This window comes from Labrus mixtus, chromosome 9, assembly GCF_963584025.1.
Source record: "Labrus mixtus chromosome 9, fLabMix1.1, whole genome shotgun sequence".
Taxonomy (NCBI): domain Eukaryota; kingdom Metazoa; phylum Chordata; class Actinopteri; order Labriformes; family Labridae; genus Labrus; species Labrus mixtus.
This window is the reverse complement of record NC_083620.1, coordinates 10626733-10654687: the sequence shown is the minus strand read 5'-3', so window position 1 is coordinate 10654687 and position 27955 is coordinate 10626733. Positions and strand designations below refer to the sequence as shown.

Below are 27955 nucleotides of genomic sequence, written 5' to 3'. Positions count from 1 at the left end.
CAGCACTTCAACTTAGCATATTTCCTTAATGTCCGATGATATAGTGTGGTTATTTTATGATTTAATTCAGTACATTTCTTATACTTATACTTCTTACCTATTGGAGCTGGACATTTTCTGGTAGCCTACACTATAAAATAGTGATCCGTTCCCTTACAGTTTCATTTAATGGTTTAAATGTATTGGTCTAAAATAACACATTATGAACATACTGTTATAGCCTGCATATACTGTGTGTCTCTGTAGATCATGCCTACTGTTCGGGAGGACTCAGGTTTCTTCTCCTGTCATGCCATCAACTCGTTTGGTGAGGACCGAGGTATCATACAGCTGACAGTACAAGGTAATCTTACTTTTAGTCTCAAACTGAATTCACCTGATCATAGTTGCTTTTTTCTGTTCATTCCTTCGAGAGAAGACCAAATTCCCCCCAGCAGTTATAAAGGTTTTATTATTACTTACATTTATTAACTGAATTGATTTTCATAGTGACCCCTGTTTTTTGCATAATCATAATTTCCAACAGGGAACATTACAGTGTCAAAATGATACATCTATCTGGTCTGCCTACAACCTAGTTCTGTTTCAGCACTGAAACAGTTCAAAAGTTCAAACATGCTGTTGTCCTCACACTTTTCCTCAGAACCACCCGATCCTCCAGAGGTGGAGATCCGGGAAGTTAAAGATAGGACTATAGCTCTGCGGTGGACCATGGGCTTTGATGGTAACAGTCCCATCACAGGATACGATATTGAATGCAAGAACAAATCAGGTACATGTTTAAGACACAATCTCTTGTATATGTCTTTTTATTGTATGTATAAATATACTGTTTGAAAAAAATTACTGAAATGTGGCTTATCAGTAATGATCAACAATTAATAACATTGCTAACATTCACATCTCCCCGTGTATTTGTTTTAGCGTCATGGCTATCAGCCCAGGTAACCAAAGATGTGTCACCGCAGCTTAACCAGGCCACTATTATTGACCTCCACCCTTCCTCCACTTACAACATCCGCATGGTTGCCAAGAACATCATTGGCAACAGCAACCCTAGCAATGAGCTCACCATCACTACAGATGAAGCAGGTATGTGAGCTTTAATAATTATTTCATCAAGTCTAATAACATTTCTGTCACAATTTAAAGGCAGTTTTACTATGAAGTTCATTGTAAAATTTTAATCTGATACATTGTCATCACCAGAAAATGACCTTAACATTGCAAACATGGAGGGAATTATTGTCTGAAGCTGAGAAGATTTTTCACTATCTATAAAGCCACTTAATTTCCTTTTTAGAAGTGTAAAATTGGCTATTTTTAACCCAATTAATTACACTCTGAATGAATTGAAAATACATTCCTCTACTTTAGTTCACATTCCTTACTGGCCCTCAAACCTGTTGAGTCATCTTGGTCATCATTATTTTATGGTTGTTTTAAATTGATGCCATCATCTTTTTTTATCTGAGGAAACAGATTAGTTCACTGTTGCTTTAGCCGACTCCATCAGTGTTCACTTATGTCTATTGCCTATAATGTCCCCCCAAAGGCATACCCACTCATTAAAATGGATCATTTTTCTGGATTCATTGCTAAAATAAAGCCATAAACTTCATAATTAAAGAAACCTGTATCAATTCTCACATTATTTCAAAGGTTAGAGTTGTTAATGTCTCAAGTCATTTTCTTTTTATTATTGAGTTCAAGAAACTGCAGGGTACTTAAATCAGAGACAGTATGAACCTTACTCAGTATCTCCATCTAGTGATATTAAATGGTATGAATAGTGATTTGCTTTCTAAATGGATTATCATCTCTTCCTTTCCAACAGTTATAAAACAATATGCTTTATTTACAGCTCCAGATGGCCCGCCCCAGGATGTCACTCTGGAACCAACTTCCCCACAGAGCATCAAGGTTTCCTGGAAGGTAAAGTCCAAATTGTATGCGTATCAATGTGAGCCGCGGCATGGACATGGACACCAGCGTGTAGAATGTTCTGCATTTGTAACAGTGGCTACCAAGTAAACACTGAAGAGTCAGAGAAGTCAACTTTTTTCTGATGCCACTGAGGTACATTTAGAGGTACAATTTGTAAATGTAACTCAAAGAAACTTGGCATACTTTGTATAGACATATTGATCTAAATAAAGAATTTTAAAAAAGTATATTTCATTAAAGGTTTAGATATAGTTAAAGAAAATGGAATGCATTAGTGACTTGAAGTATTTGTAACTAGTTAGAACTTATTTTATAGTCTGTGGTCTAAAGAATGATTTGGTCCTGAATATCTATAAATACATGCAAATGATAGAAGTAAAGCAATTTAAGCAAGAAATAAGTTAAGTAATATATCATATGTAACACATTTATTCAAGAGACATTGCCTTGCCTTTGTAGTTTAATGTGATATGTGCTTTAATATTACATGTTAAAATGCTTCTTCTTATCCTTATCTTGCAGCCTCCCCAGAAGCATCTGCAAAATGGTGTAATACGCGGCTACCAGGTGGGCTACAGGGAGTACAGCCCCGGTGGGAGCCATCAGTTCACCATCATCAGCCTGGACACCACAGGAGACACCACGGAGAGCATCACGCTGGACAACCTAAAGAAATTTACCCAGTACAGTGTTGTGGTGCAGGCTGCTAACAGGGCAGGAACCGGGCCATCATCACAGCAGGTGGTCACCAAAACCTTGGAGGACGGTAAGGCGAACTTGAGTGGACATCTTACATGTTATATTTTTTTCTCTAAATGTCATTATAGAGCTTTACTACACATAAATATAACCTTAAACTGATTAACCAAACTTGATAAAAATGTGCCTTTTACCCAGTCATTTTAGATGCAATATCTCTCAAAACAGCTCCGACATTCTCTATTATTGAGAAAAGCCCCCCCTCTACTGGACATTTGTTGAATAACATCAGACAGACAAGCGTTCTATAATCAGCACAGTTTTGTGTGTCTGATTAACAAGTCCTCTTACCGAAGATTTTTTTCATCATTTAATAAAACACTGCCTGTATTTAAAATAAATTAATAGATTTTAATATGTACTAATGTTTTCTATCAGTTTGCACATAATATAGTTGTTGTGTTATGTAGTCAATTTACTACTACCTGCATTTCTGTCAATAATATACCTCTACTTGTAATATCTTTTTCACTATAAATAACTGAAAGAGTTCAATGTTACTTATAAGTTTGTATCATAATAAATGTGGTTCTCTCAGTAAAGAGAAAACAATATACATATGCTGTGTCATTGTTACCATGTATTTAATGTTTCAGATCTCACCTAAGGTGTCATCTGTTTTTTAAATTCATGTTAGGTATAATTTAATTGCCAGCGTGAAATGTGTTGCAAAGACATTCGCTGATGCTGCCACTTTTTAAAGTTCTATTTTTTTCCCTCTCCCTCACTTTTTCTCACCTTCTGTCCCTGGTAGTACCATCTCGGTCTCCTGAAAATGTTCTGGCTGTGGCAAAGTCCCCTGAAGTCATCTCCCTGTCCTGGATGCCTTTGCCCCGAGAGGCTCTCAATGGAAACCTACAGGGATACAGAGTCATCTACTGGGCCAACCTGCCTGACGGAGGTATTTCAACCAACACATCTAAAAACAGACTTATCATGGCCAACACTTTTGTTCCAAAATGAACCATCTATTCAAGGTTTGTTTTTTTTCCATTGCTCTTGCGTCTTGTCATGGTTTTTCCACCAGGGGAAGCTGTGGTATCATTATACTATTACTAAGTATGCTGGTTCAAGTTGAAGGGGTGTCATTTGTGTGATATTTTTAATAAAGTTGGGCTCAAAGAAAGCTAACATTAAAAAAAGATAATCATTCAGTAATGTATCTACATAATTATTTTTGTAATGTAGACCAACATTACACTGACTGCATTACATTGCAGTCTGCACTGCTCAGTATTAGCCATCTTTATGTGTTTCTGTTGAACGTAAACCAGCTGTATCCATCCTGCAGTCTGGCTGGTCTACATCAATAATTCACAATGCAATAACTTAGTCAGAACAATTGCCTCAGCTATGAGTGATGGGACATAAGGGGATGAGAGGAGTAAAGAGAGGTATAAGAAAAGTCAAACTCCTTTATAGCCGTTATTTAGTGTGATATGAATTCATTATTCAAAGGATTTTATTTCCACACATAATTCTTACTGGACTGTGTTGCTGTAAATAAATATATAAATAAATGACTGGATTAATGTTGCAGCTTTTATTACAGGTAACTAATATTTTTACATTTTAATTGTCAACAAAATGGTCAGCAGAACTGTCCCTCTGTATTGTGTAACACTTTTTAACCCAGGTTTTTATATCATTTGTCTTGTTAGAACTTGGAGAAATCAGAAATGTGACCACCAATCAGCCATCTCTCGAGCTCGACAGTTTGGAGAAGTACACTAACTACAGCATCCAGGTGTTAGCCTTCACCAACGCTGGAGATGGTGTCCGCAGTGAACAGATCTATGTCCGCACCAAAGAGGATGGTATGACACATTACCACTAATGCTTATGTTTTACCAAACATTTTCAGAGCCTTTCTGAGATTATAAAGTGGGTTTTTGTTTTCTGTTTATGTCAACATCAATATAATATATTACATACAATGATTCAGTCTTATTCAAAAGGATAGCAATACATAAAAATAAATGTATATCATGCTGATCAGTATGTTAATCCTGGCCCATCTCTCTCCTATCCTCCTCCACAGTTCCTGGTCCACCAGCGGGGGTTAAGGCTGCAGGCTCCAGTAGCTCTGTGGTGTTTGTCTCCTGGCTGCCTCCGCTCAAACTCAATGGCATCATCAGGAAATACATCATTTTCTGCTCTAACCTTCATCCGATGGTAATAGCATTTGTATACCAAAAAATGTGGGATATTAATTAAAAACTTGCCACTCAGTTTGTCTCTTTGAACCCAGGGATTTGTGGTCTTGAGTAACTCACTGATCAGTAAAGATACAATCTACTTGTACTCACACTGAGCAAGGGCACATCCTTGCAGATTTGTTTTAGTAAAACAAACTCTCTGGCTTTCTGGACACTGCTACTGCACAGTTATACATAATCGTCCCCTTCTTTCTTTATTTTACAGGTGATGAGCGAATTTGAAGCATCTCCAGATGCCTATTTTTACAGGATCTCAAATCTGGCTCGAAACAGACAGTACAGTATCTGGGTGGTTGCCGTGACAGCTGCTGGTCATGGCAACAACAGCGAGAAGATAACTGTTGAACCTCTGGCTAAAGGTACTCGATCATTACTAAACGTGCAAACAATTAGATTTGAGATAGTTATGATTTGTACGGCATTTTGATCCCAAGCCTAATAAGAGTAAGATAGGAGCACTGTTGAAGATTAATTTGGTTTTGGTTAAATTAATTCATACAACAAAAACAAAAAAAAACAAATTAAAAGTGGGTTGTTGAATTTTTTTCTATACATATATACACATCTTTCAAAAGTGAAGTTTAATGTGTTAGGAAAATATACTTGATGACAGAGAGCAGCAATAAGCATCAAATATTGGGTCATGGACACATCAAGAACTTTTTTAATCAGAGGAGACTGTTAAACTGTTTATTGACAGATGATGAAAAAGTGTCACCCACACCAACACACTTGTGTATCTGTTTTTGTTGCTTTCAGCACCAGCCAGAATTCTGACATTTAATGGGACAGTAACCACCCCTTGGATGAAAGATATTGTTTTACCATGCAAGGCTGTTGGAGACCCTCCTCCGACCATCAAGTGGCTCAAGGGAAAGTACGTCTCGTATAAAATTAATTATTGTTTACTACAGATATTTTATGCATCTCATTAGAGTACTTGGGTCCCTTGAAGGGCACTGCTTAAATTCAATCTATCGTTATTATGATTATTATAATTATGTAGGCATTGGTCATCACTGCCTACAGAATTCATTTGCCCAGCCTTGTTTCTCTCTTCGTCCAGCACAAACGGAACCCCTACACCTGTCCTTGTGGATGGTCGTCGTAGTGTTCATGGCAATGGCAGCTTTATTATCCGCACAGTGAAGGCAGAGGATTCCGGGAACTACAGCTGTGTAGCCAGCAACAACTGGGGGTCAGATGAGATCACACTCAACCTGCAGGTCCAAGGTGAGCGGAAACCGAAATCACAGTAATGTTCATACTGTTTCAATGGTTTATTTCTTTATCAAGATGAACATAGCAAGTTTGAAAGAAATTAAAGGGTACATGGGCTTAGGGCTTGAACAGCTGCTAGGTTATATAACTTTTCTCATCCCCTCAGATCTCGAAGTACAACATTGTCTGCTCTCTCCTCAATCTTGGCCATGGAATCTCCAATAGGGGGCACCATATGTTTATAAGCAGAGACAAAGCTGTTGTAGACACTAACCATGCAATTATTATTTATTGCCCTCAGTCCCTCCTGACCAGCCACGCCTCACAGTAACCAAGACAACCACCACATCAATCACATTGTCATGGATACCTGGGGACAATGGAGGGAGCTCCATAAGAGGTGAGAGCACTGCAATGGCAGAAACACTTACAACAAATGGATTTGAATCAGAACAGTTTAAAGTGTCATGATGACTAAATGGAATGTGCACAAACACAAAAAGACTTTCACTACATCCGTTATCCTTTGTATGAAAACACATTTTTTTTTTAAATGTGCTCTTACAATAACCAGTGTCACCTCCTCCTTTTACCAGGTAGAACCCCTTTTTTGCTCCTTTTTCTCCTTATCTGGTTATCAGGCTGAATACTCACGTCTGTAAAGGTAGATTTAAGAATCAGTCAGGAAGATTAGGTCTGTTTAAGTAAAAGATTAAAGCCCTCCGTCTTTGAGAAAGCAAAATCACGGTGAGATTATTTTTGGTGATTCATCATTGCTCCTGATCATTGGGCTACTGTCTTTGGAGTTGTATTCACTATAAAAGCTTTCCCGGGGCCCCCTTTTCTGTGGTATTTGTTTTGCTTCTTTGCTCACAGTGTCATCCATCACCAAAATAAACATACCTAAGCTTACAGTCATCTATTTTTAGCTGGGCTTGCAGTGAAGTCAATGTTGACTCCCTTGTCCCTTTGTGACTTTAACCACAACACTCTCCTCCCTCGAAAAATACAACATTCAAGGTGCCTAGAGAATCAGTCATAAGGATATTCTCTAATTTTGTTTTAAGTCTACTAGCAGGTCAAACAATTACTTATTTACATACTTTTACAGACAAACATGCCTGTATTCCTGTGAAAGACTGACTACAGTTACAGTTGTGAGATAAGCAGACTTGTTGTGTTAAAGCACTTATTCATTTTTATTATATTTATTAATCGACACTGATTAGACGTACTCTATACAGTGTCATTTTCCTTTCAAGCAAAAAGAAGAAAAATAATCAAGATTATCTAATGCATTTATTTCTGAATCAGTTGAAAAGGTAATTCATAATTTGAAGTATACATCTCTCCATTCGGACATTTTTTTTGGATTATGAAAAGAAAATGATTTTTGCACAAATTTGTACAAAGGAACTGAATTTGAATTTTGATTTACAACCTCACAGGGTTATACTGTAGATTTTAAATAAGGATTTCTGTTTAGTCTAATTAACTATGGTAATTGCTTTAAAAAATATTTTGTTGCCCATATTTTTGTCCCTCTCTCATCCTTTCATCTTTGGCTTTCCCCAGGTTACATCCTGCAACACTCAGAGGACAACAGCGAACAATGGGGCAGCTTTCCCATCAGCCCCAGTGAACGTTCATACCGTCTAGAGAACCTGAAATGTGGCACATGGTACAAATTCACTCTAACAGCCCAGAATGCAGTGGGACCTGGACGCATCAGTGAGATCATTGAAGCTAAGACCCATGGAAAAGGTATCGGGTGCTGCCTGAATTAGCCCTGTTCTCAGATCATTTAAAGCAACAGCTTTTAGCAGTCATGTTGTCCTATATTTATTTACATTCTCCTCATATATCTATGGAGGTAGAATAGAAGTACAGAAGGAAATATTTTATTCCTTCCTACAACTGACATTTGAAGACATGGGATTTTGTTTTTCATTGATTTTAAAAACTCAGAACTCAGAACTCCTGTAATACACAAAAAAATCTATTCAATTACAATTGATTTTTAATTACCTGGTGCTTTCTGACAATAATTGGATATTAACTGACACTCTGTTTGTCCTCATAATTTTTACTTTTGTTTAACTGTCAAACTTTTTTCCTAAATATGATCTTGAATTGGTATTATCAATGATTTTTTTCCTCTTTCTTTTCAGAACCACAATTTGCCAAAGAACATGAACTCTTCACCAGCATTAACTCAACCAGGGCTAGGCTCAACCTGGTTGGCTGGAACAACGGAGGCTGTCCAATCACCTCCTTCATACTTGAGTACAGAGCTGTTGACTCGGCCACCTGGACCACTGCCCAGCGCACATCGCTGACCAAGAGCTACATCCTGTATGACTTACAGGAGGCGACCTGGTATGAACTGCAGATGAAGGTCACCAACAGCGCCGGCTCAGCAGAAAAAAGGGTCACTTTTGCTACTCTCAATGCTGATGGAAGTGAGTTTGGATTATACTGATTGTCACAGAGTTGCACAAATATAGAGGTTCAATGGATGAGAATGGATTGGAAGCAATGCTAGCAACCCATTGATCCTGTAATAATTGACAGTATATAACCTTACAACAAATACGGCCAAATGTATCATTATAATTACCTAACAGACAACATTAACAATATTGGAGGGAAAAACATGTAAAACAATCAAAAAAGAAATAAGAAGTGTTTCTTCTTTTGTATTGTTTGATTCCATCAAGTTAAAGGTATAACTACACAGTTAAAGTAGCTGAGCACCCAAGCTTGAAAAGGGCACCTTTTTCTGTCACCTCAACATCAACACTGTCAGTACAAGAGGTGTTTAGCACAAAGGGAAGAAGACTTTTTTTTAGAATTTCAACATCCAAAACAATGTTTCACAGCAGTGTCATTACGGCCCACTCAGGTCTGACTAATATACAGTACAGTATGTCCTTTAAGAGCATACATGAAAAGACAGTTTTGTCATCCTTTTGAGCAAATTGATAGGTATTCTGACGGATAAGCTCAGTGATGACAGTATTCACAACCTCCACAGACCATTTTGTAGCTTTGTTCGCCTTGTGCCAGAGATTGTGTTGGTATAAAGAATGTATTAGCTGTAAAAAGGGGATAGGAGGTAGTGACAGCTCTGTAAGCACTCAAAACTATTGATTAATTTATGTTTTTGCTGGGATGTGTGCTGCCTGTCAGTATGTTTTTGTGTGACAGCTTGTGCATATTGATTTATGCAGTTAGGGAACCATTTCATATGAACACTAAAATATCAAGCAATGTAAACAAAAGTGTTTGAATTCATTGCAAATTAGTCTTTTAATTCTTTTTTTCTGCCTTTGGCTGTGTGGCATTACCATACATGTATTACAGTCTTTGCTTTACAGGGAACTTCTTTTTTTACATTTTTACTTTGATGTTGCACAGTAGGGATTTTTTAAAAACAAAGGTACCATGAATAGAGCAACAAAAACTGCAAAATTAGTGTTCTAATTATTTAAAAAACATATTTTAATACCTTAACTTTAAAGGTCACATATTATGACAAATCCACCTCACCATGTTTTTCTACCACTAATATGTGTCTCTAGTCCATATACAATTATGAGAAAAGTCCATCCTCTCCGTCTTTTGCCACTCCAATTTTCAGAAAATGTGTGCTCAAACAGGCTGTTTGGAGATTTTCCCTTCATGACATCACAAAGGGCAGTAGCCCCTCTTCCAGGAGGGTGACAGCTAGGTGTTTGTTCTGATCTCTGAGCTAGCCTTTTCATTGTAAACAATAGGGTGGAGAGGTGAAAGTCTGAGCGACTCAAGCCCTTCCAGAGAGGGGGCGTGGTCAGACATAGCTCATTTACATTTAAAGCTACAGACACAGAAACAGTCTGTTCTGAGCAGGGCTGAAATAGAGAGGTTCATGATCAAATACAGGATTAGAGTGGATTTACAACAGGAAACTTCACAGACATGTTTTGGGGAGCTCTGAGACTTATTTAAACTGGTTGAAGAGGAGGAGGATATGTGACCTTTAAGATACAGCTCTTGATGTCTGAACCTCAGTAAATGTTTTTTCATAATTATTTTCAAGGTACCATTCCTCCATTGCTGAAGACAGTGGATCCTGTCTCGGACAACATGTCAGGCAGTGGAGGCCTGAAGATGGTGGTGACCATCACCTCTGTTCTGGTGGTAGCTGTACTGGTCTTTATAATGCTTATGGTGCTAAAGAGGAGAAGGAGGGAGCAGAGGCTCAAGAGACTCAGAGGTGTGTTGAAGATCACATAATGATTTGTTTTTCTATTTGTAGCAGCTCATACACATCCAATAGTCAAGCATAGTGTCAACAAACTGACTTATCTAACACATTCTGATTCCATTTTTTAAATGCAGTGATTCTATATCATTTCTGCTGCTGTAGCTAATCAACTCTGACAGCATTATTCTGGTTTTAACTACCCCTTTGCTGACTTCACAGATGCCAAAAGCCTGGCAGAAATGCTGATGAGGTATGTAAGCATAACTTTCATTTACACTTCTCACAAACATAAATCACAATGATAGAGTTACAATTCCTATAAACAAAAATCTAATAAAGTGCTCAAAGGATAGGCAATCCGTCTTGCGTTCTTACAGCTACTTTTCAACTTTAATAGAATTGGATAAGCATTTATGCAATACAGTGCAAAATCAGGCAGCTGGAAAGTAATGACTATTTCTCATTTATGACCTCAGTAAGAATACTCGGACTCCAGACACAGTGAACAAGCAGCAGCAGACATTGAGAATGCACATCGACATCCCCAGAGCACAGCTCCTTATCGAGGAGAGAGACACCATGGAGACAATCGGTAAGACTTGAAGTTAGGCTTTGTTTTCATCAGTCACCATATCCATGATGTTGATGATTGACTGTCCTCCTGTTTTTTCCTCCTGTTTTATTTCCCTTGTCTTCCTTCCTGCTCTTCTGTTATTACCTTTCTCTGTGATGTTTTTTTTCTCTAGATGACAGGTCCACTGTGCTGTTGACAGACAACGACTTTGGGGAGACAAATAAGCAAAAATCATCAACCGTGACCCACACAGTCCACTATCAGTCTCTGTCTCAGGCCACTGGACCACTGGTGGACGTGTCTGATGCCAGGCCAGGAACCAGTGAGTCCCACCACCGTCAGTGCTCAACATTTATTTCCTTTACTACTAATTTTACTACTGCTTTTCTTGTGTTACTAATCAAACCACAATGTTGAAAAAATGTGTGCTTTTAATAGGTTACTCATCAGCAATGAATCTTTCTCTTCTTAGATTTATTTTGAATCTGCATAGTAATATTTTTGGAGGCTTGTGTCACTTTAGAGGAAATTGTCCTCAGCACCATAAAGTGTAAACACTGCTCATAGCATTTCATTGGACATTAAAGGCTGAATGTGCAACATTTTACACATAAATATAGAAGAAATCAAGTATATGCTCTGAAAATAACTCTGTGAGTCATGACTGTCTACAATGAGTGCGACACCCGGGTCCCACTGTCTGTATCTACATCGTGTTTACATGGACGGAACGGCCGGCCGGCTCATCCCCTTGTGTATAAAAGTTGTTTAATTGAGGGACTAGAGAAAAGAAGAATAACATACTGAACTCACTGCTTATTTGAATGTCACGTAAGCGTTTTAGATCACGGTCATTTCGTGTAAGTTTACATGCAGTGTGAAGCCACGAGCAAACTAAAGAGCGCTAGCATTAGCATGCTAACGCAAAAGTGTAGCTGGAGTTGTTTTGGTTTCATGCTTGTGCACAAGTGCGACATCTACTGGATAAAAACGTCGCAAATTCTTCCTTTAAGCTAAATTAAATGCAAGGCAAAACATATTTCATCATGTCTTAGCTTTACTGTAAACTGCCATGAACAACATGTTAGCCACCTTAAAGAAGTTATAACAAAGCTGTAGAGCAACCTCCAGGCTTCTGCTGTTTGAACTCCACTGAAGCAGTACTGATGAAGATCAGCAATCTCCCTGCATCTTCTTGACATGTGCTTACCTGATCGCCCTGCTTGAACTGTCCAGACAAGTGCTGACCTGAATACAGGGACAGGCACACTCAGATTAGAGGTGAAATAATTTGATACTGCTGCTCATTCTTTTGTTGACAACATAATAAAGAAGTACAATTTATTTTCAATAGCGAGGTTAAATTATGGAAGGTACGTTTGAAAGAATGCATTTTGCAATTAAGTAATATCCATTTTAAGGCACTCATTGAATTCTTGATTGAACATTTTCTGGGTTTTAACTGGAAAATGATCCAGTTAGAATTAAGTTTTAGTCGATGGTAATTCAAGGCAGTCGGCCTAAATAGATTATTCTTTAAGAATGTAGCAGCTGTTTTACGCTCTATTCTTTTCTCACCAGATCCCACTGCCAGACGCACTGCCAAAGCTGGTCCTGCCGCAGCAAGAAGCCGCTATGCTAGCCAGTGGACCCTGAACCGGCCACACCCCACCAGCTCCTCGCACACCCTGACCACTGACTGGAGACTCCCAACGCCACGAGCCACTGGATCTGTAGACAAGGAGAGTGACAGCTACAGCGTCAGCCCCTCCCAGGATACAGGTTGAGTACAGCAGCATGGAAAGTTTTACTGTCACACTTTTCCAGGGAGCTTCGTGTAATCGCAATTTGGAGATTGTTACAGAATTCATGTTGCTGATGTGAGAGTGTTAAGACAATCTGTATGGCTTTTACATTGGCATCTTTTAAATCTAAACTATACTGATGGCAGTTTTTCTATTTGAAAACGATGGCACATTGGCCCGGTTTTAAGAAATACTTCAGGATATGAATCTACCCTTTCTTTATCCAGATATTTACTGTAATAAAACAGCGTGCTTAACTGTCTATTTTATTCTTAAACTTGTGTCACGGTTATTTGTCAGATCGTGCACGGAGCAGCATGGTATCAACAGAGAGTGCGTCCTCCACCTATGAGGAACTGGCCAGAGCCTACGAGCATGCCAAGATGGAGGAACAGCTTCGCCACGCCAAGTTCACCATCACTGAATGCTTCATCTCCGACACTTCATCAGAACAGATGACAGCAGGGACCAATGACTACACTGACAGCCTGACCTCCAGCACACCGTCTGAGTCAGGCATCTGCCGCTTTACCGCTTCGCCGCCCAAACCTCAGGATGTCAGTCGGGTCATGAACATGGCCGTGCCCAAGGCGCACAGACCTGGTAAGGAAGTGGATCCCACGAAGCCTTTTACCTTGTGTTGCCCTTACAATCACTGAGCCGCCCCTTTGCCTTTCAAAAATCATGATCTCTAATACTTCTCTAATTTACCCAGCAAAACCATTTATGATTCCTGCAGCTATAGTTGTAAAAGATGTTTCTTTAGGTTTCAGAACATTCTGTGGAATACCATTGTCAAAAGTTACAGTGAGGCGGTGGTCTTATGTCGTGTTTATTTGAAGGTTTCATTTAACTTTTCTAGAATTGAAGCAGATAGAAATCAAATCTTTTGTTTTAATGTAACCATAGTTCAGTTTGTTTGCAGTCATTTACAAATCTCTTACCTGTGTTTTTACATCAGCAGGTGAAGGATAACGTTTTTTCACAACAATAATATGTTTTGAAAACCACATACTGATCGCCTTTTGCTTTTTTACTCTGCCTTTGTAGCAACATCAACATGAACTCAACAGATACATTTCAGTTTTATTCAATTGGTTCCATTAGCGTAATCCAATTGGACTGAATACAGTTTTGTATAACATTACATTTCAGTGAAAGGGGAGAAGTACATGTATTGTAATCATTTGAAAACACATTTAGTTTAAACATTTTTATCAAAGAAACAGGATAACAACTCTTTAGATCCTTTTTCTGTAATCCATTAGCGGACTTTAAATTTCTTATCTGTTTTCTCATGGGAGTCAAAATGGCAAATATAAAGTCTATTAATTTGAGTGTTTATTTTATAATGAGGTTGCAACTAAGTACCTGACAGATTCATTCATTTGATGGCTGTGGAAGAACTTCAGTTAACTGTTTTCGAAAAATAAATGTCTATTGTCACCATGAACATTTTCTATTTTAATTTTGATCATCTCTAACTCAATCTTGACTGCTGTTACATACTCTTAATTCTTGTTACAGCATTTCACAACACATTGTGTTTAAGAGTCAGAAATCCTGTGGCTGTAGACTCTTGTTTTCCTCCATTTTTTCAGCTTTAAAGAAATAGTTCAGTGCTTCATTCATCATAACGACAAAGATATTTGAATCTTTCAATTGCAGTTGAAAATACCTTTAACATAATAAAACAGTTTTTGTGTTGATGACTTTCCGACATCTACAATTTGAGAAAACCTGTGCTTCCCTCTGCTTTGCTCTCAGATTGTATTCTTACCTTACGTGACCCTCTGCACCGCCACATAGCTCTGCAGATCGATTACGAGTTCTGGCAGGGTGTGGGATGTGCTGCTGCTCACAGAGAAGCACAGACACTCAAACAGACGCCCTCTTCCTGACTTATGTACAGTGATCATCCATCATCCCATGAGCTGTCCTGTTAGAGGTGTATGGGAAAGCTGATAATTAGCATTGCTGGAGGTGTCTTGTAGTGTGTGTGTGTGTGTGTGTGTGTGTGTGTGTGTGTGTGTGTGTGTGTGTGTGTGTGTGTGTGTGTGTGTGTGTGTGTGTGTGTGTGTGTGTTTGTGTGTGTGTTCGTGTGACAGAAGAGTGTAGGCCATCTGATCCACTTCTAAAGTTTCAGCCACTGGATAGCAGACTCATTTTGGTAGTACAGCAGGGGAGAGGGCAACTAAAGGCTATCCGTTAACCTCATCTAGGCCGATAGTCACTTATTATAAAACAACACTTCACCACCACAGTGGAGATTGTTCAATGAAACACCAGACTCTTAACCTTTAAGGCTGGTGCAGCACCGCTGTGTGCTAGTATCTGGTGTAGTGTGTAGCCTCTAGCTACTTCTACAGTTCACTGACAAAGACAATTTGTTACAGTTATTGTATGATATTGCACAATGCAATAATTTTACAACCCTATGAATATTTATTTAAAATCTCTACTGGAGGTTTTATGTTCTTTTTTTAGATGTATTCAAATGAATGAACAGATAGGGATACATTAGGGCTGCTCAACCCAATGTTTGTCCTTCATTTAAAAATGTGTTTCTTAAATTGTTTTTCTGTGGTGACAGTACATGGCTGTAACTTCACTTTAGCAGAGAGACATCTGTATGTCAATTTGGCAATACGGCAATTTGGATTGCTGTCCTAGTAGTTTTTCTTCCTTTTTGACACTGATTTGGGATTTGGCATCCAGTTGTTATGGCCTTTGCTGTTAGGTAGCTGAGCCTGCTTTTCTTTACAATAGTTTAGACTTCACATAAACATTTGTGTATGGAGAGTGCTTGGGACTGGGCAAGTAGTGTACTAAAACAGCAGGCTGGTTGCAAGGTCAATGCAAGTGCTGTAACCTAAAGTTGATGCTGTGTATCACAGTGTTCGTTTTTGAAACCCAGACTCAGTGCAGAGGCAACTTTGACTGGCAGCTGGAGAAAGCTATACCCCAACTCTGTCTCTATTTCCCACTGACCTTGACTGACCTCACCTGTCCGTCACAAAAGGGAAAGCTTCTAATGCATCTCTTTCTTTTTACATCATCTCTTTTTATGTGACAACCACTAACTGACAAATAGTCATAATAGTAACAGTTTATGTTTTTGAGCTATTCCTCTTTAGCATCTCATAAGAAGAAATTAAAATGCTCCTGTCCAATCAAAGCTTGTTTAACAGCACTTTGCTCATAAACTTCTACAGCAGTGTTGATAATTAAAGCACTACAGGGAGCATCAGCTTATTCACACACTGAATTCATATACAGGTCATATAATGTTAAGACATCTCCCTTCACATCTGTGCAGAGTGGAAGATGAAACAGACACTTCATAGACTAATGGGGCAGAATAGTTGCTGTTGTGTTGTGTTTGCAAATTTGGTCACATTACTGTGTGTCTGCAATTATTGTCTGATGGGTCCTCAAAATACAATTAGCTCTCATGGAAACCATTTTATCTATATTTAATTCAATTAATACTCTACATCATTTATCATCTCTACTGGCACTAACAGAGCGTATTAATAAACAGTCAATTATTCATTCTCCCTGTGAACAAAGAAATCCATTTCCAAAGTTGCATTCTAAACTGAAAGTGCAAGGAGATGTGCGTTCAACCTTTTTTCTGTACATTATCACTATGAACTTTTGTGTCTGGAGTGTGTGGGAGAGTGTGATTTTTAGTTATTTTAGCAATGCATTGTACACTTGTTTGTAGATCTCTGGTCCTCTGAAATGTGTGTTCTTTTTTATTGCATTCATCGCATACTATTTGTCTCTTTAGGCAAAAAATACAAAACTGTGAGATGCCTCGAATCAAGGCATTATATTAATGTTATTACAGACATAAACTAAATAATAACATGTTTTTGATAGAATAGAAATATACATTTACATTTCTTTGATTAAAGCTGGGGAAAAAAGGCAAAGTATGTAAGCAAAATTTAACCTATGGATATGAAAGTGGCATAAAGGCAGGATAAGATTTTTATTGCCCCTCTCAATTTTTTTTTTTCAAATTTAAGAGAAAACTTATTATGGATTTCAAGAATAATTTAATGATCACAGTCCTTCCAAAAAATGTACAGACGTAAAGAGCGTACAGATTTCAGCAGAAACAGCATCAAATTAAATTTCATATTCTTTAGGTAAAACAGCGAGGTTACAGTTATAAATAAACTCTTCCTATTTTAATAAAGGACCCTCTCTGTCGACGAGCTGACTCAATCCAATGAGGATTTTAAAACTTGAATATTACAGAAACGTACTTGCCCTGGACCTAACAGTGAACAGGAGAAGTTGGGGACTTGCTGGTGAACATCGTGAAATATTTAGCAACTAAAAACACAAGTTGGAAGAAAACAGAACAAGAAGGAGACATGGCAAAAATGTTCACCATCACACCATTATGTAAACATACTCACTGAGTTTAATATCACTGTTTTTTAATCTGAAAAAATTCTATGAGGTCATTTTGTGTCATTGCTTTCTTTACAGCCTGTTGTCGCGCCATAAAGTGGACAAAAAAATCAGCCTGATGCTTTAAAGTAAAATGTATATTGTCCAAGAACATGTCAGATTATCACTGCTCTAGAAGACAACCCTAAACACCTGTTTCTCTTCTGTGTGTTACCTCTTAGGAGGAGAGCTGGTTCACCTACCACCCTACCTCCGTATGGATTTCCTGTTGAATCGTGGTGTGCCACTGGCAGCCCGAGGTGGAGGGGTCAGCAGCAGCAGTGGCAGCAGCAGCACTGCAGGAGGAGGAGGAGGAGGAGGTGGTGGTGGAGCTGCAGGAGGAGGAGCAGGAGCAAGCGGAGTTAGTGCTGGTGCCACAGGGGAAACAAGAGGAGGGGGAGCAATGGGCCAGACCTGTCTGGAACCCCAGAGGAGCCGTACCCTGAAGAGGCCACCTCCCATGGAGCCCACCCCAATGGAAGTGCCATCACCCAGGGAGGTGCAGCAGTGGCAGCCAGGAACTGCCTCCACCCTGCCCCACAGAGAGGTCCGAGAGAGGGGAGAGGCTCGGGGTGAGGTCCGGGCAGAAGCCCCCTCCTCTGGAGACCTAGCTCAAGCACAGGCTGCCAAGCTCAGCACATCCCAGGAGTCTCTGCTGGACTCAAGAGGACACCTGAAACAGAGCAACAACCCCTATGCCAAGTCTTACACTCTTGTATAACATTGGGACACACAGCAATCTGCTTCAGACAACAGGACTACTGCAGAAACACTGCAGGAAGAAGGACAAGAGACAGATGGACAGTTTCCACAACAGACATTGTTGTATATAGAGCCGTTTCCGACATGCGTCTGAGGTGGATGCTTTTCTTTGAGCCTGTCTTTCTTTCTTTCACTCTTTTCTTTCTTTCCTCTCTCACTGTTCTCTATTGTTTTCACAATTTTCATTCTCTCAAACCTTGCTTCTGTTCTAATAACTTTTGTCTCACAGTTTTTATTTTCTACTTAAGTATTATTTTATTTTAAAGTGACAACATATGAGGATTGCCAAAATGATTTATTTAAAATTTGAGAAAGAAAAACAAACTATTAAATTTATATCATGGACAATTATAGTCCTTATTATTATTACTTTTATTATTATAAAAAAACAGAAAATATCTTTAAAAAAACAAGAAGGAAAGAGAGAAAGACTTTGGCGCACTCTACAGGAGAACAATGCTTTCTTCATTTATTTTTTATTTTATTGTCGCAGTGTGATGAAATTTGTGATTGGGTAACTGAGGGGGGGTAAGCACTACAAAGAGTATATTGAGAAGAAGATGAAGAGTGACGTTGGACCCGACCGCCAATGCTGACCAATCTCAAAGTTTTTCAACCTTTCTGACTGCATGGCGACTGATCAAATGACAATTAATAGGAATGGCTGGAAAATCCAAAAAAGAGAATTTTGTCTCACTATGAAATTATACAATGTGAATATATATAAAGAGATCACTTTTATTTGTGGATATTATGGGGAAATTGATTTGGTTAATAAAGTCCTTAGTCATGTTTGCACACATCTGACTTTGATTTTTGTTGCTCAAGCCCATTATCCATCCCTGTTCCTGACTGGCCCTCTCTTTCTCCCTCCATCACAATTTCTATGAACATATATTCCTGTAACATTGAGGCGTGTATTTTATAGAAAACTGTACATATTTTTGAAAAGATTTTAAATGGATGCCTCACGTATAAAATAGTTGATTAACTGTTTACTTTACTACCAGGAATCAAACTAAAATAAATGCATGTGGTTGATATCACATAATGGTAATGTGATACAATGTAAGTCAGTGGTTCCAAAACATTTAGTCTAAATTCGGCCCATTGCAACAGATTGAGTGCAGTGTATTTGTAGTATCTCACTTCCCACAATGTAAGACATGAGGCAAAACATGTCCACATTGTATATTATATATAAAGTCTTATTAAAAAAAGAGAATAAAGAGTCAAGATGAGGTGAAACTATTCAATATTTAAGAAAAGGTAAGAACATATACAAAACATATTTTTGTAGCACAGTCAATTTTATTCCACGCCATGAATCATGTTGTGATAATTCAAACTTGTGTTTGGACTGCTTTATTTGGGAACCTCTTCACAGATTGATCTGAAAAATAACGTAACCAAGGCCCAATCTATCTGTTTCCAATTATGAGGGTTATCGCTGAAATAATCCAAAATATGAACTGACATATAATGAAGGCAACTTTTCACTACAATGCCAAGTGTCAAGATTTAAAAAATGTACAACTTCCAATTCAAGAACTACATTAAGTAACGAGGAAGAAGTGTTACCCATACTGGGTAGTTTATGATGAAATGTTTTATTTAATGGCAATTGTGAATAGTTAAAAAGTTATTCATCAGATAATGTACTAGTCATGTGGGGTATAGAGGGTCGTGAGGGTTTTATCAGCCTCAGCTTGAAACCCATAAAGTACACATGAGAAACAGACAATAACAAACTAGGCAGGATGTACTGGGTGTCAATGGTAAATTGGTAAAAGGACTTGAACTTGTATACTGTAGCGCTTATCTTTCTGCCTACTCAAAGCGCTTTTCATCCCGAGGCTATACTTACCGATTCGCACCACATTTTCACAATGATGGCTGTGAAGGGAAGTTTCTAATCTTCATACACATTAAAGAAGCACATTGACGCAGCAGCGGGAGCAATTTAGGGTTCCGTGTCTTGCCCAAGTACACTTTGACAAGTTACTGCAGGAGCTGGGGATTGAACCCCTCTTCCAGTTGAGAGATCACCAACTCTACCACTGACCCACAGCAAGCACTGAAGACATAATTGGGAAATAGTAGTTAAACTGTAGCATCCAATGTTTTAATGGTCGAGGGACCAAAATAAGGATTTGGTTCATGAAGTCAGACTACTTGTTTAACAGTATCTCATAAGAGCTGCAACACAATGGACAGTAACTTTACACTAACTAGTAAATAATTGGGAGAAAAGGTTAAGTAAATGAACTTCTAAGATGATAAGTTAGAAGTCTTTTTTGTGGGGAGGCTTTTTGCCTTTATTTGATTGGACAGCAGATAGAGTAGGAAACCGGGGAGAGAGAGTGGGGAATGGCACACGGCAATCTATCTGCACCCGAGAAAAGACTATATTTTTTTATTCCTTTACTCAAAGTAAGTAGGGAAATTATTTTCATATCAAAATCAAACTAAAAGTGATCTTAAACTCACAGGATTATGTATTTGTTTAATTTGTCTTGCACAGCAAAACTTTTTTTTAATGAAAAAAAAAGTTACACTGGTTAATATGAACTCTGCTGTGCTCTGTTTTTTATCAGCAGAGGGCGCTGTGTAGTTATGGTTTGAGTCCATTCACTGTCGACAAGGGTCGAGTTTGTGGATTTTGAACTGGAAAAGATGTTTTGGCACAAAACCTTTTAAGACAACCTGAAGAGAGAGACATCAAGGGCAACCCAACAGCCTGTTCAAATGTGTCTGCCATTTGCAGGAGCACACCACCCAGAGCACAAGTGAATTATTCATATGAGTACTGATACTATAACCTGGATCTGGATTACACTGTCATGCTGATACAGAAAGTGCTGAAAATGTGAGGGAGAGGCAGGCAATTGTTTGGTATATAAGTTGCATAAGTCTAAACATCCATATACATCTTATATATATATAATAGTCTTTATGGTCATCCATGCAGCTGATGTAGAATTAAGTATTTCTTTATTTTCCTTATTTGTTCTGTATATGCTGAGTGTCAACGAGGAAGAAACAGCGTACACCAGAAAAATATTATTTCATGAAAATGTTCTTTAAGTGACACTTTACTGTAGGTGAATAACAATAATTATATTTTTGTTATCTGATCTATGCACTCCCCTCTAGTGAGTGATTGTATAATGAAGAAAGATGGCACATCTGCACAGGGAGAAGACATTCTGATTGTGCAGTTGGCCTCTTGTGTTGAGAGAAAGCAGAACTGGGTACACCACTCACCCAAACATTAACGAGAAGGAGTGTAACATCTAAGATAGGAAAGTGTCTCGTGATCTTGTTTTTCCAATTAAATTTACTCAAAATTATAATTATTAATATCAACTCAATTAACTAGTGCTATCTGCAACTGATGATAAAGTTTAAAGGTCAAACATTCCATTGTAAACATTTAAACTGAAGAATCAGGCTCTTCCCCTGGGAGTCACTGAGGGATTTTGATTGAAATTTTGGTGAAGAAGTGTTCCTTGTCTGCAGTGTAATATTTTTTACAAGGATCTCTCCTTTAACAGTGCACAGAGGATACCATAGTTTGACGTCCAATGTCAGGGAGAAGGTTAGGAATAGACCAGTGTCCTCCCAACTGGGTTTTATAATGAGGTGCCTGAGGAGTTGGCAGGAGACAAGGGGTTAATTTAGAAAGCATGAAAAGGAAGGACTTTCCCCCAGTGTTCAAACAACAGTCTCCCTCGCTTCTCTCTGTTGCCCCACATGAACAAACCTGCTATGTTTGTTTCTATTTCAAACCCATTACATTTCCTCTTTACCCTTGTTTTGACCTCCATCTCTCTCTTATTTCTCAGTGTCTCAGATTACTCTATTGATCCAGGAGCTTAGTCGTCCTTGTCTTCAATGAAGGACTTGTAAAGCACAGGATGTTTCTGACAAGAAAGCATTACCCCCCCACAAATAGGTCAAACTGACATGTTTTCTGCAGCTAACTGGAAACTATACTACCAAAACCTAAAGTCCCCTGGGATTTTCACTGCCCATCCACAGTGTTTAGTGCAGATAGGTTCAATGTTAAAATAAATTGATTGTGCTTTGAAATGGATTGTTAAAAAACACATTCATCTTATTTGTTTGTTGTTATATCCTGACTCAGTGTTAAGAGACAGTCATTATCATTGTTTCTGTCTCCTGTCACAGTTGTCTGGTGTTTATCTACTCCTCTGCCTCCCAATGTAGTTTTTATCTGCTGCTATGGAGGAAAGGCTTCTTGTTTTGGAAATGCATATCCACACCAAGGAAACAAAAGTATTAGATGCTGTTGCAAGCCTGTCCCCATTAGTCGGTGTGGGACTGTTTAGCTAACTGTGACTATCTACTGGCAGACTCAGATTTGCCCTGCAGGTCAGGTGCGGCACTGCAACCAGCATGAACGCAAAACGTGTTGACGAACTGAACATGCTAGATAAAGGAGGCGTAACCTAGCCGATGGTGGACAGCAAGGATCAATCTGAGTAGCATGATACAATGCATGTCACATGCAAGCAATGTTCAGTCATTGCAAAACAAATTTGGACAGCAACTTACAGTATTTGCTGTATTGAATCAGATACCCCTTAAAGGCACCTGACCTCATTTATTTTAATCACCAAATTAGATTTTTACCCATATTTGTTGAGTGGCGGGTGATCATTTTGGACTCTTCTTCCCGGACAGAAAAGGGTAAGTAGTTTGTTCTTATCTTCTACCCTTCTTGACATTTCAGGTAATAAGAAGTACTCTTTTTTTCTTATAGAGCCACAGTGATTGCATTGTGTGGACATTATTGATATTTGAAGCACAGACATTCATTGACTACGAAGAACAACGTTTTCTTAATTTGCCGTCTGCTAATAGCCATAAATAAATCATACAAGGTATTTTTAGGAGAAGGATCATGTCAACTATTCTGTTTATTATACTTGTAATTGGTCATAAATAATTTGACTCAAAGTACATGAAAATAGGATGCATTGTAACACAGAAGGATCATGCTACATTATCAGTAAATCCCCTTTTTGCTTAAAAAGAGTTGTGTTTGGGGCTATGAATCAACACATCAAACCATAAGGGGTTTGAATTTCCCTTTAACTGCTGTTTTTACTCTTGCTTTACTGTGGTTATGATAAGCTTCAACCAATGGGCCTCGTGTGTTCTTTTCAGTCGGTGATAAGATCAAGTGGTCATTAGTGAGACATGGAGAGTTACATCCTTCATGAAGCTAGTTTCTCAAAGTAAACATCTTTCAATTCAAACACTAAATTCTGAGGTGAATTTTGATTGTTATATGCCAACCAAAAACTAAGCTGCCACACCCACACAGTTTTGAGAAAGATCTAAACTAGGAAAATATGATTTTTTTACGAGGATTCTAATAGTTGAGAATGTCCTTGTCACTCAGATTTTTGTAGATTCTGAAATAATACATTTTGAAAACCCAATGGAATTTTTTATATCTTAAGTCAATTTTCTAGAGACTTTAAATTATAAATGATGTAACTGGGGTATACAGTATGTCGTGCTTAGATGTGCACCATACCTATAGATGCCATCTATGTGGGATCACTGCAGGAGCCCAAGAAACACATTATTCACTATTATTCAGAATTTTGAATTTTATGACACCATTTGCCCAACAGTGAATCCTTTTACACCTTGCATTGCCAAGAACTGTGAAATTATACAATATGACACAATATGAAACGATATGATGAGATACAATACACTTGTCTTGGACTTCCAGTGCTGCACACATTTGGTTGCCTCGCAGAAGTTTCAAAAAAATGCATTTTAAAAAAGCAAACAACAGTCAAAAAGAGGTGAACAAGACAGCACTTGATCACGCATGCTGTTGAACATCACCAGAAAGTGAATAATAATTAGGGCTTCATAAAAATAACAATTTATAAGTAAATATGTCAGAGTCCTCCTATCCATCTTCCAATTCTAAATGCAATAAATGGTCAAGTCTAAGTCCAAGTCATGTCTGCTAAAGTCCAATTTCTGGAATTGAGTACAACACAGCATGATAAAGGAGAGAAATCTTTGAGGCTAAATAGTTTGAGGCTGCAGACGTCAAACTATCTTGTGAAAGTTATTTTAGAGGCTAAATTCAGCTTGTACACCACAGAATGAAGAGATCTTATAGGCATGAATAAGCTCAACATGTATTGGAGAGCTTTTACAGTAAACATTGGATGAAGTGAAAGTATTTCATCAAGTTTTAGTGAAGTCTTAAGTGGTTTCTTTGTTTTTATTTACTCACACCATGCTTGCATGGTTGATGCACACTAACAAGATTATCAGATAAAATACTGCTTACTCTCGATGTGTCTGGCTACTTATGAATTATATAAATTAAATGAGAGCAAGGCATGTGGAATCATCCATTTCCCCTGTAACATGGACAGGTGAATATACAGTATTACAGAGGGTACTACAAAATAATGCCAATAAACCATCTAAGGAGGGAGATTATTCCATAACACTGTAAAAGTTATTCCATAAAAGAATCGATATGATTAGATTTTTTTCAATTTTCATGTACACCAAACTCTAAAACTTTTCCATTACTGAAATAGAAAGCAAAAATGAGGCAATAAAAACTAAACAGTTCCTTAATTGCATCAGAAGTTTTGCAATGCATTTCATAATCTGATTCTTGGTGCATGTTAAAATGTCTCTTTCTTTTTAATATACAATTATCCCCAGAATTTATGATCTTTGCCCCAAAAAGTGTATCCCTGCAAAAGTGCCATAGTATGTATGAGTGAAGGTACCTCTGTTTATTCTGCCTTAAAACTTCACTCCTTATTGATCTCAAAATTCTGAAATATATTTCAAATTTTAAGGTGAAAGAACTACACCTTCCACAATGTTTCAGGGATGATGTGAACACAAAGAAGTGATGACATAAAAAATGCAGCCGCCCCAGCCCCATCACCATCGGCGACTCCAGGGTGTCTACTGTGTGGGAGCTGAACATCACCTCCCTCATCAAGAAAGGACAGCAGAGGATGTACTTCCTGCTGCAGCTGAAGAAGTTCAACCTGTCAAAGACCATGATGGTTCACTTCTACACTGCCTTCATTGAGTCCATCCTCTCCTCCTCCATCACAGTCTGGTACGCTGCAGCCACAGCAAAGGACAAGTGCAGGCTGCAGCGTATCATCCACTCTGCAGAGAAGGTGATTGGCTGCAATCTACCATCTCTCCACGACCTGTACACCTCCAGGACCCTGAGGCGTGCAGGTAAGATGGTGGCCGACCCCTCTTACCCCACACATGGACTGTTTGAGACTCTCCCCTCTCAAGGCTCTCAAGGCTGCGGTCCAAAAACCAAAACCTCTCGCCACAAGAACAGTTTCTTCCCCTCTGCTGTCAGCCTCATGAACAATGTTCCTCCCTCCCCCCCCCTCCTCTCACATAACACAGACTCTCATCAGCCCCACAGTCAGTAAAACATCAGAGTAATGTGAATGCTGAACTGTTCTTTATGCGCTACATTAACGCCCATTTGACTTTAAATGTATTTTCTTTACATGCACTCTGTGAGTAGGTTACATACACTGTAAGATTTTTTTCTCATAGTCCACTACACAGCTCCTACATTACACCTTTAAAAAAAAAAAAAATTATTTATTATTATTATTATTATTATTATTTTTTATTTATTTATTTTATTTTATTTTTTTTTATGTTTTATATTTTACATTTTTAAATTCTATTTTATATACTGTAATAGCTTCTTATACTGTATTATTTAAGTTGTTGCTAGTTCTGCGTTATTTCCTTGTTAATTGTTTAGCACCAATACGCCAAGTCAAATTCCTTGTATGTGTAAATGTACTTGGCAATAAAACCCTGATTCTGATTCTGATTCTGACATATTTCAAGGTTAAACTAGGTCGTATGGCTCTCTCACAACAGTTGTAGAGGAAAGGAGAGGAGATGGTTATTTTGAAGGATCAGAAGAAAATCTCCATATAGAAATATATTATTTAAATTATTTTACCACACACACACAGACGCACACAGACGCACACAGATGCACACACAAACACAGGGAAGAGACTGTGCCTTGGGAGGACGGTTATTCTCTATGGGCCTCTGGATGACTCGCATGGATCCTTTTTAGATGTCATCTGGGTGGAAAATAAAACAAGCTGCCAAACAAACAAGGAACTGCTCTGAGACTCTGTCGCCTTATAGCTAAAGGGTAGGTCACCAACCTTCTTTGCATTTCTTTGTAAACAGGACAATCCGATGTAAGAATTTCACAGTGCTGTCGATAAATGTAACAGTTTTTTTATGATGATTTTTGGGGCCTGTCTGCCTGAATTAATAAGAGAGAGAGACAGGGTATAATGGGAGGAGAGAGTGGAGTAGACAGGCATTACAGTAAAGAATCAAATCCATCTGGGATTTAAACCTTCAGCAGACTTGTCAAGGACTGTAGTCTCTGTATATATGGGGTAGCTGCTCTACCAACTGAGCTAAATCGGCACTTCAGATTCAACAGTTTTAAATAGAAATTGCACTATTAAAATGAAGAGAATGCACCCATTTGACTATGAAACATCTGGCATTGGATTTCACAATAATGGGTGCACTTTTCATGGCAGTATAATCCTCTCAGGCTTACACAGCTTATCTGTTTTGTAGATGTGGTGTAAAGGTCATCACAGCCCTTGATATAATACAGTTTAGGGACCCACCCTTGTGCAGTGCCATGGACCTGATTTTAAGAATAAACTGTATTGTATGAAATGTATTCTACTACTACTTTGAATTCCTGACATTCTTGACACTCTTCTGTGGCTTTTTAAGTGTAAAACAAACCACAACATTTTGTATTGGAGCAGGATTGTTATTAAGAGTGATACTGTGAGAAAACCTTAACCACATGTTTAATTTTAGAAAGGTCCAAGCCAAGTAAAATGTATATGCAAAGCGGGATCCATTATTATTCATGCTTTTGAAGACCACTGGAACCCACATTGTTATCTATAAGAAATACACTTAATTTTCTTCTTCATTCAGCCAACAACAATGTGAGAACAATATGCGTCTTTCTCTGGCTGTACTTCATCAGATTACTAAAATCCTGATGTTCATCATCTCCAGTATGTTAAAGTGATTTTTTCTAATCTGCAGTCACAAGATACTGCTGGGGCTGATGAGGGTAACATGAGTGTCGCAAATTTCTAGATAAACGCTTTTTTCATTTAACGCAACACCAAAAATGACAATTTCATGACATAACAAGAGTAATAGATCACCGAAGCCATAAGGGTTCATCGTCTTTGATTCATGACGACATAAAAGATTGTGCCACCCTATTTATATTTATGTTGACATATTCCAAACTGCTTGTAGTGCTACAATAGATGGACAGTCAACTAACCAGATACATTGTCAAACTTATCCTCTCTCGAACATGATTGTCTGTATTACATTTTGCTGCAACACATCGAGTAATGGTGACAATTCTGTCTGGACCACATTGTTGGATGCCTAGCAAGCATGGCTGTAAAATAACTTTTCTGTTCAAAAACTAACATGAATGATGGACAGATCTCAAAACTACCAAACAATGTATTTCCATTTTAAATAAAAAGATTATCTTTTGCCATTCCTTGGAAATAAATCTTTAGACTATAGCACAACAGTCTCGTTTGTGCTTTCAGATATTTTCTTATGCAGACTTATGAGGGACACCACATAACGTGTCTCGGCAGTATTCCCTGTAATGAAGGAAGTTTTGTTCTGTTCTATGATGGCAAAGCCAAACTCGTTGCTGCCTAGTCATTAACACAGGGCAGAAGGAAAGTCAAAGAAAGTATTGAGCAGCAGCTGGCTTACTAGTCAGAATCAGATGTCAATGTTCAATTTTCACACATACATGTCCAACTTA

The 27955-nt window shown here is 38.3% G+C and overlaps 1 protein-coding gene across 3 annotated transcripts in view; it reads left to right on the top strand.

The window, feature by feature from the left end:
- The window catches only part of dscamb (Down syndrome cell adhesion molecule b), a 108042-nt gene extending 89234 nt beyond the window's left edge, over nt 1-18808 (top strand). The window contains exons 13-34 of one of the 3 annotated variants that reach the window (XM_061046222.1): nt 247-343; nt 644-772; nt 925-1092; nt 1865-1935; nt 2470-2713; nt 3461-3607; nt 4368-4523; nt 4748-4881; nt 5131-5284; nt 5685-5802; nt 5992-6158; nt 6448-6546; nt 7722-7910; nt 8318-8608; nt 10228-10404; nt 10615-10645; nt 10872-10987; nt 11142-11306; nt 12551-12751; nt 13075-13377; nt 17427-17570; nt 17607-18808. In XM_061046222.1, the coding sequence (XP_060902205.1) occupies nt 247-343; nt 644-772; nt 925-1092; nt 1865-1935; nt 2470-2713; nt 3461-3607; nt 4368-4523; nt 4748-4881; nt 5131-5284; nt 5685-5802; nt 5992-6158; nt 6448-6546; nt 7722-7910; nt 8318-8608; nt 10228-10404; nt 10615-10645; nt 10872-10987; nt 11142-11306; nt 12551-12751; nt 13075-13377; nt 17427-17570; nt 17607-17965 (3660 nt within the window). In that variant the 3' untranslated portion in view covers nt 17966-18808. Of the gene's footprint in view, nt 1-246; nt 344-643; nt 773-924; nt 1093-1864; nt 1936-2469; nt 2714-3460; nt 3608-4367; nt 4524-4747; nt 4882-5130; nt 5285-5684; nt 5803-5991; nt 6159-6447; nt 6547-7721; nt 7911-8317; nt 8609-10227; nt 10405-10614; nt 10646-10871; nt 10988-11141; nt 11307-12550; nt 12752-13074; nt 13378-17426 lie in introns of all 3 variants that reach the window. The other 2 variants (XM_061046220.1, XM_061046221.1) reach the window with 2 other exon arrangements.
- Nucleotides 18809-27955: the final 9147 nt, after the last annotated feature.